General features: G+C 46.0%; 1 protein-coding gene across 1 annotated transcript in view; it reads right to left on the reverse strand.

The window, feature by feature from the left end:
- dpf1 (D4, zinc and double PHD fingers family 1) overlaps window positions 1-15,966 on the reverse strand; it is a 36,251-nt gene that overhangs the window by 18,224 nt on the left and 2,061 nt on the right. Inside the window, 7 exon segments of the mRNA XM_034548618.1 lie at window positions 54-185; window positions 300-378; window positions 1,474-1,563; window positions 3,540-3,667; window positions 4,084-4,191; window positions 5,219-5,379; window positions 5,960-5,989. Coding sequence (XP_034404509.1) covers window positions 54-185; window positions 300-378; window positions 1,474-1,563; window positions 3,540-3,667; window positions 4,084-4,191; window positions 5,219-5,379; window positions 5,960-5,989 — 728 coding nt within the window.

Genomic DNA, 15,966 nt, shown 5'->3' on the forward strand with positions numbered 1-15,966 from the left:
GACAGCCGGTCGACTTCCAGTGAGTTTAAATAATATTCAGACAGCAGACTCACGCTTGTGGTTGTTCTTGCGCTGGAAGGGTAGTGTGTGTCGCTCCGAGTCTTCTTCCCCCTCCTCATCTGCCAGGTGTGTGTGAGTGTAATGGTAACTCAGCCCTGGGCGGTTTTTATAGCGCTTTCCACAGACTGTAACACACACACACAGACACAGACACACACACACACACAGTGCATGCAATTAGTTTTCTGTAAAAGAATGAGGAGAAACAGGAATAAAGAAAATAAGGTTGCAACGCTCACTGTCACAGACGTAAGGCTTGTCTCTGTCTTCAATGGCAGCCGGCTCTTGTCTCTTCCTCATGCCCCCGACACCGCAGGCCTGCAGAGACCACACACACACACACACACACACACACACATACACACACACACACACACACACGCGCGCACACGCTTGTAAGAACTCAGACAGCCACATGCAAAATCACTTGTACTCAAAGAAAGAAACAAAAAGTTTGAACTTCAACACTTGTTACTACACAAGTCCTGCATACATACACACACACACATACACGATAAAAAAGAGCGTGAAAGCACACTTGTGTGTTCATGTGTCTAGACACACACACACACACACACACACACACAACATTGCATTCTACTGTAATCATCTGCTCTCAGTGTAAAGCTCCACTTCCAGCAGGAGGGGGCTGATGACACCTAGCAGGGGAGCAACAGCTCCAATTAGCAACCCTGGTGTCTGTGTGAGCATGTGTATGCGTGTGATGATTTTCAGAATACACTGTTAACACTTGATTATCTTCCCATAAGACGCCCAAAAAAGAGCTGGGGGGAGGGGGGGAGGGGGTGTTAAGGAGGGGAGTGACAGGACAGTTTGATCCAATCAAAGTTGTAAACACAATAAAGTTTGTCTCAGCATGATTTCAATCTCCGGATGCATTTGCATTTATTCTCTGTAATGACTGTTGCAGGCTCAGGAATACAGGGAAGTCCAAGTCACAATAAATTAAACCTATCATAACCTCACACCAGCATTTATGTAGATGCAATTATAGTACAATGTCTGCATGTATTTACTGTATCTGAATATAAGCTTTCAATACTGGCGAGAGTCATTTTGACACCAGCACCACAGGCCCTCTTATACACTATACGCTCGTATGGGTTGTGCAAATGTAGCAGAAGCCATTTAAATCTCAACACCTGAAGGGCTCTCATTTCACTGTGTAATCTGAATCAGTATACTCATTATGTGTCCGACAGGCTGAACTTTCACATCACAGTTTGACTCCGAGCTTGATCTGGGTCAAGTCCGTGGACTTCCCGAGCGTCACTCCTCTGCACTGACAGACAAACCGTCTCTATCGTGGCTCGGTAGTTCAAGATAGAAAATGACCTGGGAGTAAAAAAAAAAAGAGATGAATCTTGAAATGCCATTTGGTGTTTTTTTTACCCGTGCTTTGGTACGGTTCTTGCGTTTCGGGACGTCTTCCTCTATCTCGTCCACCTCCAGCTCATGAGGGAAATCCCCGACCAGCAGCTTCTACAGAGCAGAGACAGAGAGACATAGAGACAGAGAGACAGGAGACAGGAGACAGAGAGACAAAGAGACAGAGAGACAGAGAGATGGGAGACAGGAGACGGGAGACGGGAGACAGAGAGACAGAGAGACAGGAGACAGGATACAGAGAGACAGGAGACAGAGAGACAGAGAGACAGGAGACAGAGAGACAGGAGACAGAGAGACAGGAGAGACAGGAGACAGAGAGATAGAGAGACACAGAGACAGGAAACAGGAGACAGAGAGACAGGAGAGAGAGACAGAGACAAAGAGACAAAGAGACAAAGAGACAGAGAGACAGAGAGACACAGAGACACAGAGAGATAGGAGACAGAGAGACAAAGAGACAGATAGATGGGAGACACAGAGACAGGAAACAGGAGACAGAGAGACAGGAGAGAGAGACAGAGACAAAGAGACAGAGAGACACAGAGACACAGAGAGATAGGAGACAGGAGACAGAGAGACAAAGAGACAGAGAGACAGAGAGACAGAGAGACAAAGAGACAGAGAGACAGAGAGACAGAGAGACAGGAGAGAGAGACAGAGACAAAGAGACAGAGAGACACAGAGACACAGAGAGATAGGAGACAGGAGACAGAGAGACAAAGAGACAGAGAGACAGAGAGACAAAGAGACAGAGAGACAGAGAGACAGAGAGACATGAGAGACAGGAGACAGAGAGACAGAGAGGCAGATATACAGAGAGACAGAGAGACATGAGAGACAGAGAGACAGGAAACAGAAGACAGAGAGACAGAGAGACAGAGAGAGACGGTTGCACTGTCAGACAGGAATGTTAGTTTCCTTTCCCATATTTTTTTGTTTCGTTTTCCTCTCAACCATCTCGGCCTCCACTTGCTTTTGTGCCGCTCTGCATGAAATTGCACATCTTCCTGCTGATTTTGAGAGCATTTGCATAATCCCAGTGCAGGAAACAACCTTAAGAGCAGAACCATTGCACTACTAAATATAACCAAATGTGTCACCATTTAATCGTAATAAAAGATGCGGTAAAAGACTTCCTCAATTAAAAAGGGCACACCACGCAATTTAGGATTGTACGTCAGCGGATAAGAAGTGCTTGATGTGCACAAGAAGGCACATCAAGCAGTAGAGGTCAAGATGTCTCGATTCTTAGTCCTTAATATGAGTCAAGCTCCAAAAAAATCCTACACTTCCCATAATGCAAAACTGTTTACAGCTGTTTTCACAGGCTGGTGTAGAGCTCCTTGTGACACATACACTGAACTTGTAAATGCCCCTTTCCTTGTCCTCAGTGAAGGAAAACCAGGTTTATTTTATAAAAAAAGACATTAATCTGAGCCGGGGAAACATCTGAAAAAGATAAGCAGCTAGGAGAAGAGCTGAGTGTGCACACGGCCGAGTGCTGAAGTGACGTCTGGCTCGACTGGATTCAGGGGAAGCCCTGGATCAGAGGCCCTAAAACACTGCTCTATCTCTCCAAGGGGGCCACTGTGAGGCCTCCATCGATTAGCTGTCCATCTGAATGCGAGAGAGCGATCGCCCCCGAGCTGCTGAAATACTCCGGCCGGATGGGAAAGTGTTCAGCTCCGAAGTTACTGAGTGTAACATTCATCGTGCGTAAAAACATTTTTTTTTTAAAAAAGCGGATTGACTTCCCTCAAATAATAGCTTTTAAGTTTGTGAGACGGAATCCTGGTAAAACACCAAGAATGACACACACACACACACACACACACACACACACACACACTCACACACACTTGTGACCCGGTGCCAGGAGGGAGCTGTCAGAGCTGCAGGGAGCCCTTGTCACCGCCAAAACACACACACACGCACACTCGGAGAGAGACAAAAGAACCAGAAACGCAGGCGGCCTGACATACGAACAAGACACCGGGAACAACAAAGTACACAGGAGAGAGGGAATGAGAGAGAGAGAGAGAGGGAAGAAAGAGAAACGAGAGTCTCACCTGACACTCGCTCATTGGCTCTTCTTCCTTGGTTTCTACCTTCTTGTCCAGGGTTTCCCCGGCGAGCAGCGACTCCAACACGGGACCGTCCGGGATGCCGCCCTCCTTCTTTAGAGAAGCCTCGTAGTCTGGAGAAGGAGAGAGAGAGAGAGACGCAATCAGAAAAACAGCAAATAATCCATTTTATTGGGGATAAATGCACTCAAAAATATGGCTGTGCATAAACACTTTCTTTCAATTATGAGCCATGGGCCATTTCTGTAAGTGGTAAAGTTATTTTTTTTAAAAGGAGGAAAAACAAGGTGGACGCGGTGACATTTTCCGACCTTTTTTTAATTTATAGAAGCACGATAACCTCGCGAAGTGCAGCACAAATCCACAGAACTTTATTTAAATACCCAGATCAAAGTTTTAAAAAAGAATGAAGCTGACATTTTGGGACATGTTTACGAGATAAAATAGCTCCCAGCGATAGCACTGCCCATACAGAATAAACAGCATAACGCGATACCGTCATAGGATTTAAAAAACGCCTCTTAATTACCGATCTTGAACTCGATCGGTACGAGCCGCGGGTCCTCCAGGATGTTTAGCCGTCTCTTCTTGCGCCAGCAGCGAGCGGGATATGTGTACAGCTGACCTGGAGCGTGACCTGCAGCGCAGAGGAGGACAAACACAGCTCGGTTATCGGGCACACCAACGCCATCCAGACGCTCATCGGCGAGTGGATGAACAGAACATGGAGGATTAGATCAATAGATTGAATTGATTTTCTTGGCAAAGCGGTGAGTTGAGCTAAACGCTAGCACCTCTTTTACGTTTATTGTGGTCCATTTGATGGAAAAAGAGTAGGTTTTTCATCCAATAGTTTCATCCAATGAATATGTCGTCCAATAGGAGACATTTCAGTCATAATTAATGGGGACGTACATTTTTTGGGAACCATGAATTTCTGTACAAAAGCCTTCTTGCATGGCTAAAGATATAAATGCCTGTGGGGTAAATGTCTGTCTGTTATGATCCTGTAGATGTGTCATTATTGATACAGTTTTTTTAGTCCAAATGACTTTTTTTGGTTTTTGGAAAATAATCGGCCATAAAAAAACTGATCGAAAAGTAATGCAAATGTAATCTTAAACTCAAACAAAATATAAATCAATTTAATTCAACACTATTCCATGCGAATCAAGTTATACCAAATAAAAGCCGTCGACTGGCAGACACCAGGCAGAGCCTACCAACTCAAATCATTAACACACTCAAGCACACACACACACACACACACACACACACACACACTCTCTCTCTCTCTCTCTCTCTCTGGAATAGTTGGTGCCAGCGGCGTATCATTGCCTACAGGGGTGTCTGATTCGCTGCCAAAATACACTGATGTTACAGAGAGAGAGGAAATAACCGTTGGGGAAAGTTGTTATTAAAAAAATAAAAAGTTGAGGTGTGAAAGGTAGGAGGCCTGGAAAAAAAAAAGATGGGGGAGGAAACGGGGGAGAGGGGAGAGGGAGACGAGGAAGAAAACGAGCAGAGCAGAGGAAAGGAAGGAAAGAGACAGAGACACAGAGAAAATAATGTGTTTAGCAGAGCAGCAACAAAGAAGAGAGCTCAAGGTATAACACACACACACACACACACACACACACACACACACTGAGAGAGACACACACCTGGTCCGCGGTGGTTCTTCTCCATCCAGATGTAGCAGTTACTCTGGGCCACGCCGGTCTGGGAGTCCAGGAAGGGGAGACGCATGGAGCGCTCGGCGCACAGGCGGGCATTGTAGCTGCGACAGTGTTCAATGGCCTCCTTATAGAACTCCTCACCAAGACTGAGAGGATAAAGGAGAGGAGGAGGAGGAGGAGGAGGAGGAGGAGGGGGATGTGAGGGGGTCAAAGGACAAGGCCAAAAGGGGGGATACAATCCAACTTTAGCGAGGGGAACAGATTGTCAAAAGCAATCTCGTGTGTGTGCGTGCGAGTCATGAAAAGGGAGTTTCATGGACAGGTGTAGGGCAAGTGTGTCTGTGTGTGTGTGTGTGTGTGTGTGTCAGTTTAAACCCACTTTGTGCATGTGTGTAAAGTCAAAAGGGGCATTGCCCAGTCGATCATGAGTAGTTGTGGTGTGCGTGTGTGTGTGTGTGCGCGTGTGTGTGTGTGTGTGTGTGTTTGTGTGCGTGCACAGTCCTATTAACCTGTGTCACAGCAGACGATCTGGCAGCTACACTCTGTTACAGCCACACACACACAGACACACACACGCACGCGTGCAGCAACAGTAGCACATTCGTCCACCGCGAGGACAATGCACGCACTCGTTGAACTGCATCTTGTGAGTTTGATTAACATTCAGTGTAATATTCTTCTCTTTGTTCCTCCCCTCCCTCCCTCCCTCCCTCCCTCCCCCCTTACCTGTTCTTGATGACTGCACCTCCAGATTGTCTGTAGGGAAAAGAAAAAGAATGATAGATGTGTGGTGAGTCACTCATCCTCTCCACCTTACATCCTCTCTCACTGCCTCTCCACTTATCAGTCTTTTCAAAAAAATAAATTATTTTATTTTTATGTTGGTGCGTGTTTAACTTTCACACTTTGCCCATTTTTTTTATTTGCATCTTCCTTCTTTCGCACTTCTCTGTCTCCTCTTTGTCTCTCTCCTGTTAATCACTCCTCTCTAGTGTCTTCCTGCTGAGTGCAGACATCAAGGTCACGATACAGACACACTACAAAACTACAGCTACACACGTACGCACACTACAGCTACACACATACGCACACTACAGCTACACACATACGCACACTACAGCTACACACGTACACACACTACAGCTACACACATACGCACGCTACAGCTACACACGTACACACACTACAGCTACACAACGTACGCACACTACAGCTACACACATACGCACACTACAGCTACACACATACGCACACTACAGCTACACACATACGCACACTACAGCTACACACGTAGACACACTACAGCTACACACGTACGCACGCTACAGCTACACACGTACACACACTACAGCTACACACGTACACACACTACAGCTACACACGTACGCACACTACAGCTACACACGTACACACACTACAGCTACACACGTACGCACGCTACAGCTACACACGTACACACACTACAGCTACACACGTACGCACGCTACAGCTACACACGTAGACACACTACAGCTACACACGTACGCACGCTACAGCTACACACGTACGCACACTACAGCTACACACGTACGCACACTACAGCTACACACGTACACACACTACAGCTACACACGTACACACACTACAGCTACACACGTAGACACACTACAGCAACACACGTACGCACGCTACAGCTACACACGTACGCACACTACAGCTACACACGTACGCACACTACAGCTACACACGTACGCACACTACAGCTACACACGTACACACACTACAGCTACACACGTACACACACTACAGCTACACACGTACACACACTACAGCTACACACGTACGCACACTACAGCTACACACGTACACACACTACAGCTACACACGTACGCACACTACAGCTACACACGTACACACACTACAGCTACACACGTACGCACACTACAGCTACACACGTACACACACTACAGCTACACACGTACGCACACTACAGCTACACACGTACACACACTACAGCTACACACGTACGCACACTACAGCTACACACATACGCACACTACAGCTACACACGTACGCACACTACAGCTACACACGTACACACACTACAGCTACACACGTACACACACTACAGCTACACACGTACGCACACTACAGCTACACACGTACACACACTACAGCTACACACGTACGCACACTACAGCTACACACATACGCACACTACAGCTACACACGTACGCACACAGCCACCGAGCGACCTCACAAAAAAAACTGTGAGAAAATATTCACACCAGAGATATTGTCCTTTTTTTAAAGCAATGCATGCGGCCTAAATTACCCACAATGCAACTCGATACGTTCAAACAGAGATTTGGGGGTGTAACGCTAGAAGGAGGAGCGAGTTTCACTTGTTTGTTTGGTGAAATAACTTATTTTTAAATCCACGCACACATTATTTTTTTGTCTATTTCAAAACTCTGACTCAAGTGACATCACTCGAGGATGTTTGTCTGACTTTATTCGGCTCCCCCTGGAGCCACAAATGGTTTGATCCAATCTCCAACACCTGAAAACTCACTTTTGATGTGTAGCCTATACAGGTAAAGGAATCTGGCAAATAATGACAGAAAATAAAATTAAATGGTGTACAGGGGCTTTTATGGGCTGATGCATGATGTGCCAAGTTTGGTAATGATTGGATCAAATTTGCTGTTTGTCGGTCATTAAATCCTGACGGATTCATCATGATCCAATAGAAGAATTTATTTTAAAACTCCAAAATGCTTCTTTTTAAAAAAAGAAATTTTAAATGAAAAAATATGTCGTATTAGCTTTATCTGCACCGAATCTAACTAGACTAACTAGAACCTTTTGGCCCAAGCCTTCAATTTGTACAAGATTTGACTGAAATCTGTAAAAACTTTAAATATATATATATATATATATCTGCTAATTAACAGACGAAAAGCAAACAAACTGGACTAAAAGCCTCCTTGACTGAGGTACTTATTGAAATCTGCCACTACACACTCTCAAGGTACAAACAGAACATCTAATTATCTTTGAGCAGAACAAAAGATAACTTTGAAAAGATGTGACTCGTTGTCAAGACGCTGGATTATTTACACTTTAATATCTTCAAACTGGATTTAAGCTCAATCAACAATCAACTGTCCCGGGTGGATATAAGGACAAATTGAACCCCCTGCCGGCGATGGGTTCTGACAGCTTGTGTGTCGGCATCTTCCAAAAAAACCTCCTGAACCAGCTCGTCGACCTCGCGGGGGCATCGCTAGATGAGTGACATTTAAAAGGATGTGATCCGGGTGTCAATGTGTGCGGTTCAGGATGAACCGCTCGCCTTCTGCTGACGAGAAGGCGTTTCTGTGCAGCTCGGCGTCTGCGACCGGCCTGAGCATTTCGACCAGGAGAATATTTTAATGGCGGCGGCGAACTGAACAGGGGGGGGGGGGGGGGGGGGGGGGGGGGGGGGGGGGGGGGGGGGGGGGGGGGGGGGGGGGTGTCCTGTCCAGAGAGAAGCAGCCACTGTGGATAAAAGCAACACCTTATAAATGATTGATTTAAAGTCAGCTTGTCCCTTCAGAAGCCAAAATAAAAAGGCAGCAAATACACCTTTTCTTTGTGTATAAGTAGGGGATGAGGAGGGAGAAGAAAGGCTCACACACACTGAGAGGTGCTTAAACAGTAAAAAAAAAAGAAGCCTTGCATGCTTTAAAAAAAAGAATATTACAATAAGACGAAACATGGGTTCGATGCTCCACTGGTGACCAAACTAAAATACCGGAGAGGAGAAGAAAAAAAAGACAACATTCAAAATGTTGTCACCCCTGAGCCCCCCCCCCCTCCCCCTTTTTTTTCCATTCTTTTTTTCTGGACCGCGAAACCCCTTAATTCAGCTGCAAATAGCCACCGGGAGAAAATCTGACTCTCGACATCAATTTGTAAAATAATCATCTCTCAGCTCTGCGAGTTGATTCAGAGATCACAGCAAAAAAATGGGTGTGTGAACGGCGAAGAGGGAGAGAGAGAGAGAGAGAGAGAGAGAGCGTGATCAGCAAACATTTCTTCAAATGCCGTCTCTCATTGTGCAATATGGGCCTCAGAGCTGAATAGCAATGAGACATTCCTATTCCCAAATCAGCACCCTGGTACTCCCACGTGGACCTGTGAGCAGCACACAGAGAGTGCTTTTAATTCAGTATTTTGAGCAGAGGGATTGCTTCCTTACGGCTCTCAACAGCTGGCCCGTCTCGCAGCTAACAGTGCAAACAACGGCAACAGCGCTAACAGTGTTTACCCTTGTGGGCGACATAGACTACATATACGAAGTTGACGTATAGTCTGGTTTGTGGACTGCAACCAATGAACACAAGTTCCCATATTTAGACTGCGGAAGAGTGACGCGGAGACGCAGCGACCTGTCAATCCCAGTAAACCCGCCCTAAAGCATCTTCCACTTTATGGTCTATTTGACTCTAAATGGACCATTATTTTTTAAATGAACATCATGCTGGATGGAAAAAATACTTGAAACTATAGCAATTGAGACCATAAACATTTTTTTTGTACAATGTTTACTGAGGTAATAAATCAAGAGAGAATTTTCTCATAAACTTCTATACAATCGGACTGTCTTTTGCAACCCGAGGAGGCGCCCCCTGCTGGTTGCCGCCCGGTTGCAGCTAAGCTTCTGCAACAACGCCGATATTGCGATACGACTGAGAAGCTTCTGGAAAGCTTTCGCCGAGCTCACATGGAGCCTCCTCCTAACAAGGAGCCATTGAGTTGCGTTGAGCCAAACTTATACGGATCTACTGAATCACGTCTATCAAATGCATCAAAGCCCAAAAGATTTTGAAAACCGTGGGTTCAAATCGAAAAGGAGATACGTATACGTGCAACCCAGCCTAAAAGAGTATATGAATCATGCATGACACGCACTATAAAGGGACGCACGCACCTGCCCGGCGATGTCAACAAAGCAAGGACAACCTCGTGATAGCATCACACGCCGAGGGACAACATTACTCCACTATATCTTTACATTGTAAATATATGTTTCCTGCTGTGTTAATGCTCTGGTTGTGTGAGTAATGCACATATAAGTATTTGTTTTCTTGCTGAAAGTTAGATGAGAAGATTGACACCAATCTCACGTCTATGGTAGACGGGGAGGGGGCTGTTAGCTTAGCATAGGTGTTTGCTTGAAGTGCACTTATTAACACAGTGTGTATTGTTATGAAGCGTATTTCTTCATTGTAGACCAAGAAGAAAGGCTCGCCGACTATTCAGATTTTCTCCGGGCTGAAGCACTTCGGCTTGTGGCCGAGCGGCTACTGAAACGACAGACCGCAGGAAGAGGCAAACCAAACTGCCCATCATCAAACCACACCGCCAATGAAGGAAAGCCGAAACCTGACGCCACACACACACACACACACACACACACACACACACTGTGGGTTCTACGCCTCATGTGCATGAAAACTAATTTTACAATTCCAATAATTCTCCTTTCTATTATCCCTCCTCATCTATTTCTATTACAGGTATTTCTGCTATATCTTTACACTAATGAACGCACACACACGCTCACACACACACACACACACACACACGCACACACAGAGAGAGAGAGAAATACTCGCAGCTTTTGGAATTAACTGGCGCAGCGCCAGCCCTCCAACAAACTGGAGCCGACAACCAAAAAGTGTCCAGGCACAGACATGACAGAAATGACAATCGCACCAGGGCCGTGCACGTGCAAGGACACGGAAGCATCGCAAAGGACACCTGTGCACATGCATGCGCACGCACGCACACACACACACACACACGGACAATGCAAAAAAAAAGAAGAAAAGCAAACCAAATACATGAACTTGTACATGACTATACATTTTACAAAAGGACATTATTGTCCGCTCCGTTACACACACACACACAAACAAACAGACACACACACACACACACACCACACACACACACACACACACACACACAGGAATGTGTCTATAGTTGAATGGTGCATCACAATAAACACAATAGTATGAGACATCATTTAAAAATAGAAAATGTGACAATGTACAATACAATATGACAAGCGAACAAACAAATAGCGGTACGTTAAGTGTCAGGTGTATATTAATAGATAATATACATGCATGCAGACAGGAATATAACTAAAATAGTGGTTCATGAATGCATACACAATATAGACAATATCATGAAACTCACACAGACACACACAGACACACACACACACACACACACACCAAATGAAGATGAGATGAAGGAAGGGAATGAGACTGCCTGCAGCATGTGGTGTGTGTGTGTGTGTGTGTGTGTGTATGAATCTTCAGCCCACAGTGAGCTGTCTGCCTCAGCCTGCACTGAGCAAACAGCAGGGAGGGAGAGGCCTTCATGAAAACACAGAGGAAACTGGGAACACTGGGAGAACACACACACACACACACACACACACACACACACACACACATGTGTGCTCCTGGCAGGTAGCAGACAAACAGCATTCCTAAAAAGCACAGCCACCCCACCAGGCCCACTGTACTTAAGCTATTGTCTGAATCTCTGGGCGATCCCTTGAGTCCCACCCAGCAGAGGCCGTGCACTTCAGCACTACTGGCTGTGTACACACACACACACACACACACACACACACACGCGCACACACACTGACGCTAGTGTTCTGGTGGTTACTGTGCAATTAACCACACCAATTAGCTGGTACATCGACCAATAGAGAAAACAAAGAGCTCCCCCTAGAGGTGAAATTGCATCATTGGAGAAATATGAAAAGATCATGAAAATTAGTCCATAATTACAAAAATAAAAATGTAAAACGTGAACGCCAACAAAGGATGTTATTTCAATGGAGGACTCCAACTGTAATTAAACTGGGAGGAAATGAAGTAGTCCAAATGTAAATGACTGTAGAGGGCTGAAGGCGTGTGTGTGTGTGTGTGTGTGTGTGTGTGTGTGTGTGTGTGTATGGATTAGCTCTGAGCCTCTGAAAACACTTGCTCCTACCGACCCAAGTCTGTACACCTGGTCAACGCACCTGTCTCATCCTCCATTGTCCATCTGTGCAGTTACTCACACACTCACACACACACACACACACACAAACACATTGGCGTTGTCTGGCCTACGGTGCTTTGTGTGTGTGTGTGTGTGTGTGTGTGTGTATGTGTGTGTGTGTGTGTGCCCTGTGGAGAACGGTCAGGATGCCTACTACTGTACTGTTCTTCTTCCCCTCCCCCAAACCCCAGCCTCCATGCTGAACTCAACAGATTAAACTATGCAATACAACCCTACCAATCCCCCCTCACCCCCTCCCACCACCCTCAATTCAATTTATTCTCTCTCTCTCTCTCTCTCTCTCTCTCCCTCTCTCACACTCAGTGAAATGATTTCTCTCTTCTACCATTCTCTGTGCATGTGCACATGACCACATTTTCTTGAAGATTGCTAGGCTGCAGTGGCAAGGAGATATATATGGCCTACGGTATATATATATATATATACCAAAATACATTAGGCAACGCTGCACATGCACAATCACACAAAGGCACGTGCACTAACATGCACCCTGATGCAGCATCAAGAAGAGATGCTGTCTGGAAAATATGGTTCTACCATGTAAAGGGAAAACAGCACACACTGGAGTACACACACATGCTCCATTATGATTTAAGGAAAACAACAGACATACCTTTGTGTGTGAGTGTGTGTGTGTGTGTGTGTGTGTGTGTGTGTGTGTGTGTGTGTGTGCGTGTGTGTGTGGTGTGTGTGTGTGTGTGGGGCAGGGATATGTGTGGGGCAGGGATATGTGCAGCAGCGGACGTCTGCCACAGAACCAGCTGGAAAACGTCAGTTTGCTCAAATTGCTGTCACAGCACTGCATCTGTGCTTGTGTTAGTGTGTGTGTGTGTGTGTGTGTGTGTGTGTGTGTTTGTGTGTGTGTGTGTGAGTGTGTGTGTCTGCTGCTCCTGACTGTTTTCATATTTGAACATGACGAGAGATTTGACACTCAGAAAGTGAGGAGGGCAGACAACGGCAGCTCATGTCATATCTGTCAGACGTGTGTTTTACCTGCTGTGTGTTGATTTTAATGAAGAGTTGCGTTTTCATTTCCTGTGTGTGTGTGCGCGCGTGTGTCTGTCTCTGTGTGTGTGTGTGTGTGTGTCTTTCTCGCTGCCCACTGGGTGTGGTTATCTTGGAGTCACCATAACACTGTGAATCATGGGCCTCTCTCACCGTTTTCTGTTTGTGGGTGGTGCGCGTGTCCGTCTACGCTCCCATCCGTGCATTTAAGCATGCTGAGTAGCTGTATGTGTGTGTTGCGCATGCACTCCAGTTCTGTGCACGTGCGTGTGTGTGCGTGAGCCCGTATGGCTGCAGTGTGCATTGAGGGCATACATCAGGGTAAGGCAATCTGCCTCTGAACAGCTCCTTCAGGTGAGATTTATCACCACTGCACTTGGCCTCTTATTATGGCGATGGATTCCCTACCTCGCTATCTGGGTGCACGTGTGAGTGCACGTGTGTGAGTGCATGTGTGTGCTTGTGTGTGTGTGTGTTTTCTTATTCCCCCCTCAGTCTGTATCCTTATTAAAGTGCTGCAGAGGGAAGCAGCCATTGGATTGTGTTGACTCCACCCTCCCACAAGTCCTGATAGGGATCCACTGGACACGCACACTGGGAATAATATAAATGGGGAATGACAACACGAGAGGAAATAACGCTGAGGAGAGGAGAGAGATCTGGGTTGATTCATTTTCACACCACACCTTTTTTTTGTGTTGCATTTTGGACTACAAGTTGCAACCAAACAAAAAAAAACTACAAATTCCAATGTTCCTTGGTGGAAATCACTGCAAGGTCCCAACGCAGAGGAGCTGACTGACAGTCAGTTATAGGTAGCACTGGAGAAATAGGTCATAGCTAAAAATACTTATCTATGTCTCTCTCTCTCTCTCTCTCTCTCTCTATTCTGTCTTCTAATGCACGCACAAAGTAAAACAGATAGAAAGTCTAAATAAGGGGATGATGAAAGGAATAACTCTGAAAAAGAAATACCCTTAAAAACATCAGACCTGCAGGCTCATGCCTATACTGGCGCACGAATGAAGAAGAAAAAACTGGGAATGAGAGCGCGCGCGCGCGTGTGTGTGCGTGTGCATGTGTGTGTGCGTGTGTGTGTGTGTGTTTGTGTGTCTCCATCCCGCACGGCTGATACCGCGCAAATGAGCGAGTGAGGGGACTGAAAAGGGGGAGAGATTGAAAAAGAGAAAGAGAGATCTGGAAATGGATGCATGCGGCTGTGGTTTGCAGGCGTGCACACACACACACACACACACACACACACACACACACACACACACACACACACACACACATACACATACACACACACAGAGAGAGACGGTTATTACACGGAACTCATTTAGCTCGGCTCAGTCAGGCGGGGCAGAAATAATATCACACAGGGCCCCATCACCAATACCACGAGCACACCAATATCTACATCATGCCCCTCCGACCTGCACAAAGAAGTAATATCGCGACATCACGTGACATTTTCAAACCGTATCTGACACCTGTGCCCTCGCAGTGATTGTCGTAAAGTTTAATTTTAATTGTGACCAACATATCACTCTGTGACGCCACATGTGGAAAGATTGTATAATTTGGTGCACTATAAACACTTTTTTTTTTTTGCCAGATAGTTCAAATCCACAGTAAATCTCTCGGAAAGAAGTCTTATGAGTAAGATATCCAAGGAGATTTAAAAGGGATCTGACAAAATGCAGAAAGAATTTCCTTCAGTGCGTTTTGCTGAATATTAGATTACTGACATTGCTTTGATTCACAATGTAAGGAACCATGGTGGAGGGTGGAGGGGGGGGGGGGGGGGGGGGTTGAGGGTAAGCGACTTGGAGGGCTCAGATGGTTCGAGGCCGAAAAGCAGGAAAATGGAGAAAAAAGAGAGAGAGAGAGAGAGAAGATAGTGAGGAAATGGCTGAACAAAAAGGAGAGGGCGAAAAAAAAAAGAAGAGTGATGGATGGAGAAAGTGATGAAGAAGGAGGAGGAGGGAGGGGTGATGGAAGGACAGAGGGTGGGTGGGGGGATGAGTGGGTGAGTATAGGGGAGAGATGGAGAGAAGGAGAAGCAGAGGAGATGGAGAGAACGAGAGATTAAACGAGTCTCTATAATCCAGGAGAAGAGAGAGAGGGGGGGGGGATGTCCACTAGATTGGAGCTGCTCTCCTCCACTGATTTGCCTCTTGCACACAAATGGACCCTCCACTGTACGTCCACGCACGGCCCACTCGCACTCACACTCGGGTTGTGACCAATGCGTTCCTGCAGAATTTATACATGCAAATGCATCGCATGAGATTCACCAAAGATATACAGAAACACAACAGTTCCCCACAACATGTGGAGAGTTGTTTCCCTTTTAATTGTTAAGCAGGTTTCCCTGCAGACGTGCTAATGACCGGGTCTTGTTTAAAAAGCCCATCGCAGTGCGTGTGGTATAGTTAAACAGTGGCATACTGTTGGTGAGGTGTTAAAGGCAGCGTTGATTGCTGTGGCCTCGTGGAATAAATGCACGCAGCTTTATTATTATGGCACATATGGAAACAGTGTGCCTGCATCCCTGCAGGTCTGCATCTGGCTGACAACTTTCTTTCTTTTTCTCTCCTCTT

This window comes from Cyclopterus lumpus, chromosome 13 (assembly GCF_009769545.1).
Source record: "Cyclopterus lumpus isolate fCycLum1 chromosome 13, fCycLum1.pri, whole genome shotgun sequence".
Lineage (NCBI taxonomy): Eukaryota > Metazoa > Chordata > Actinopteri > Perciformes > Cyclopteridae > Cyclopterus > Cyclopterus lumpus.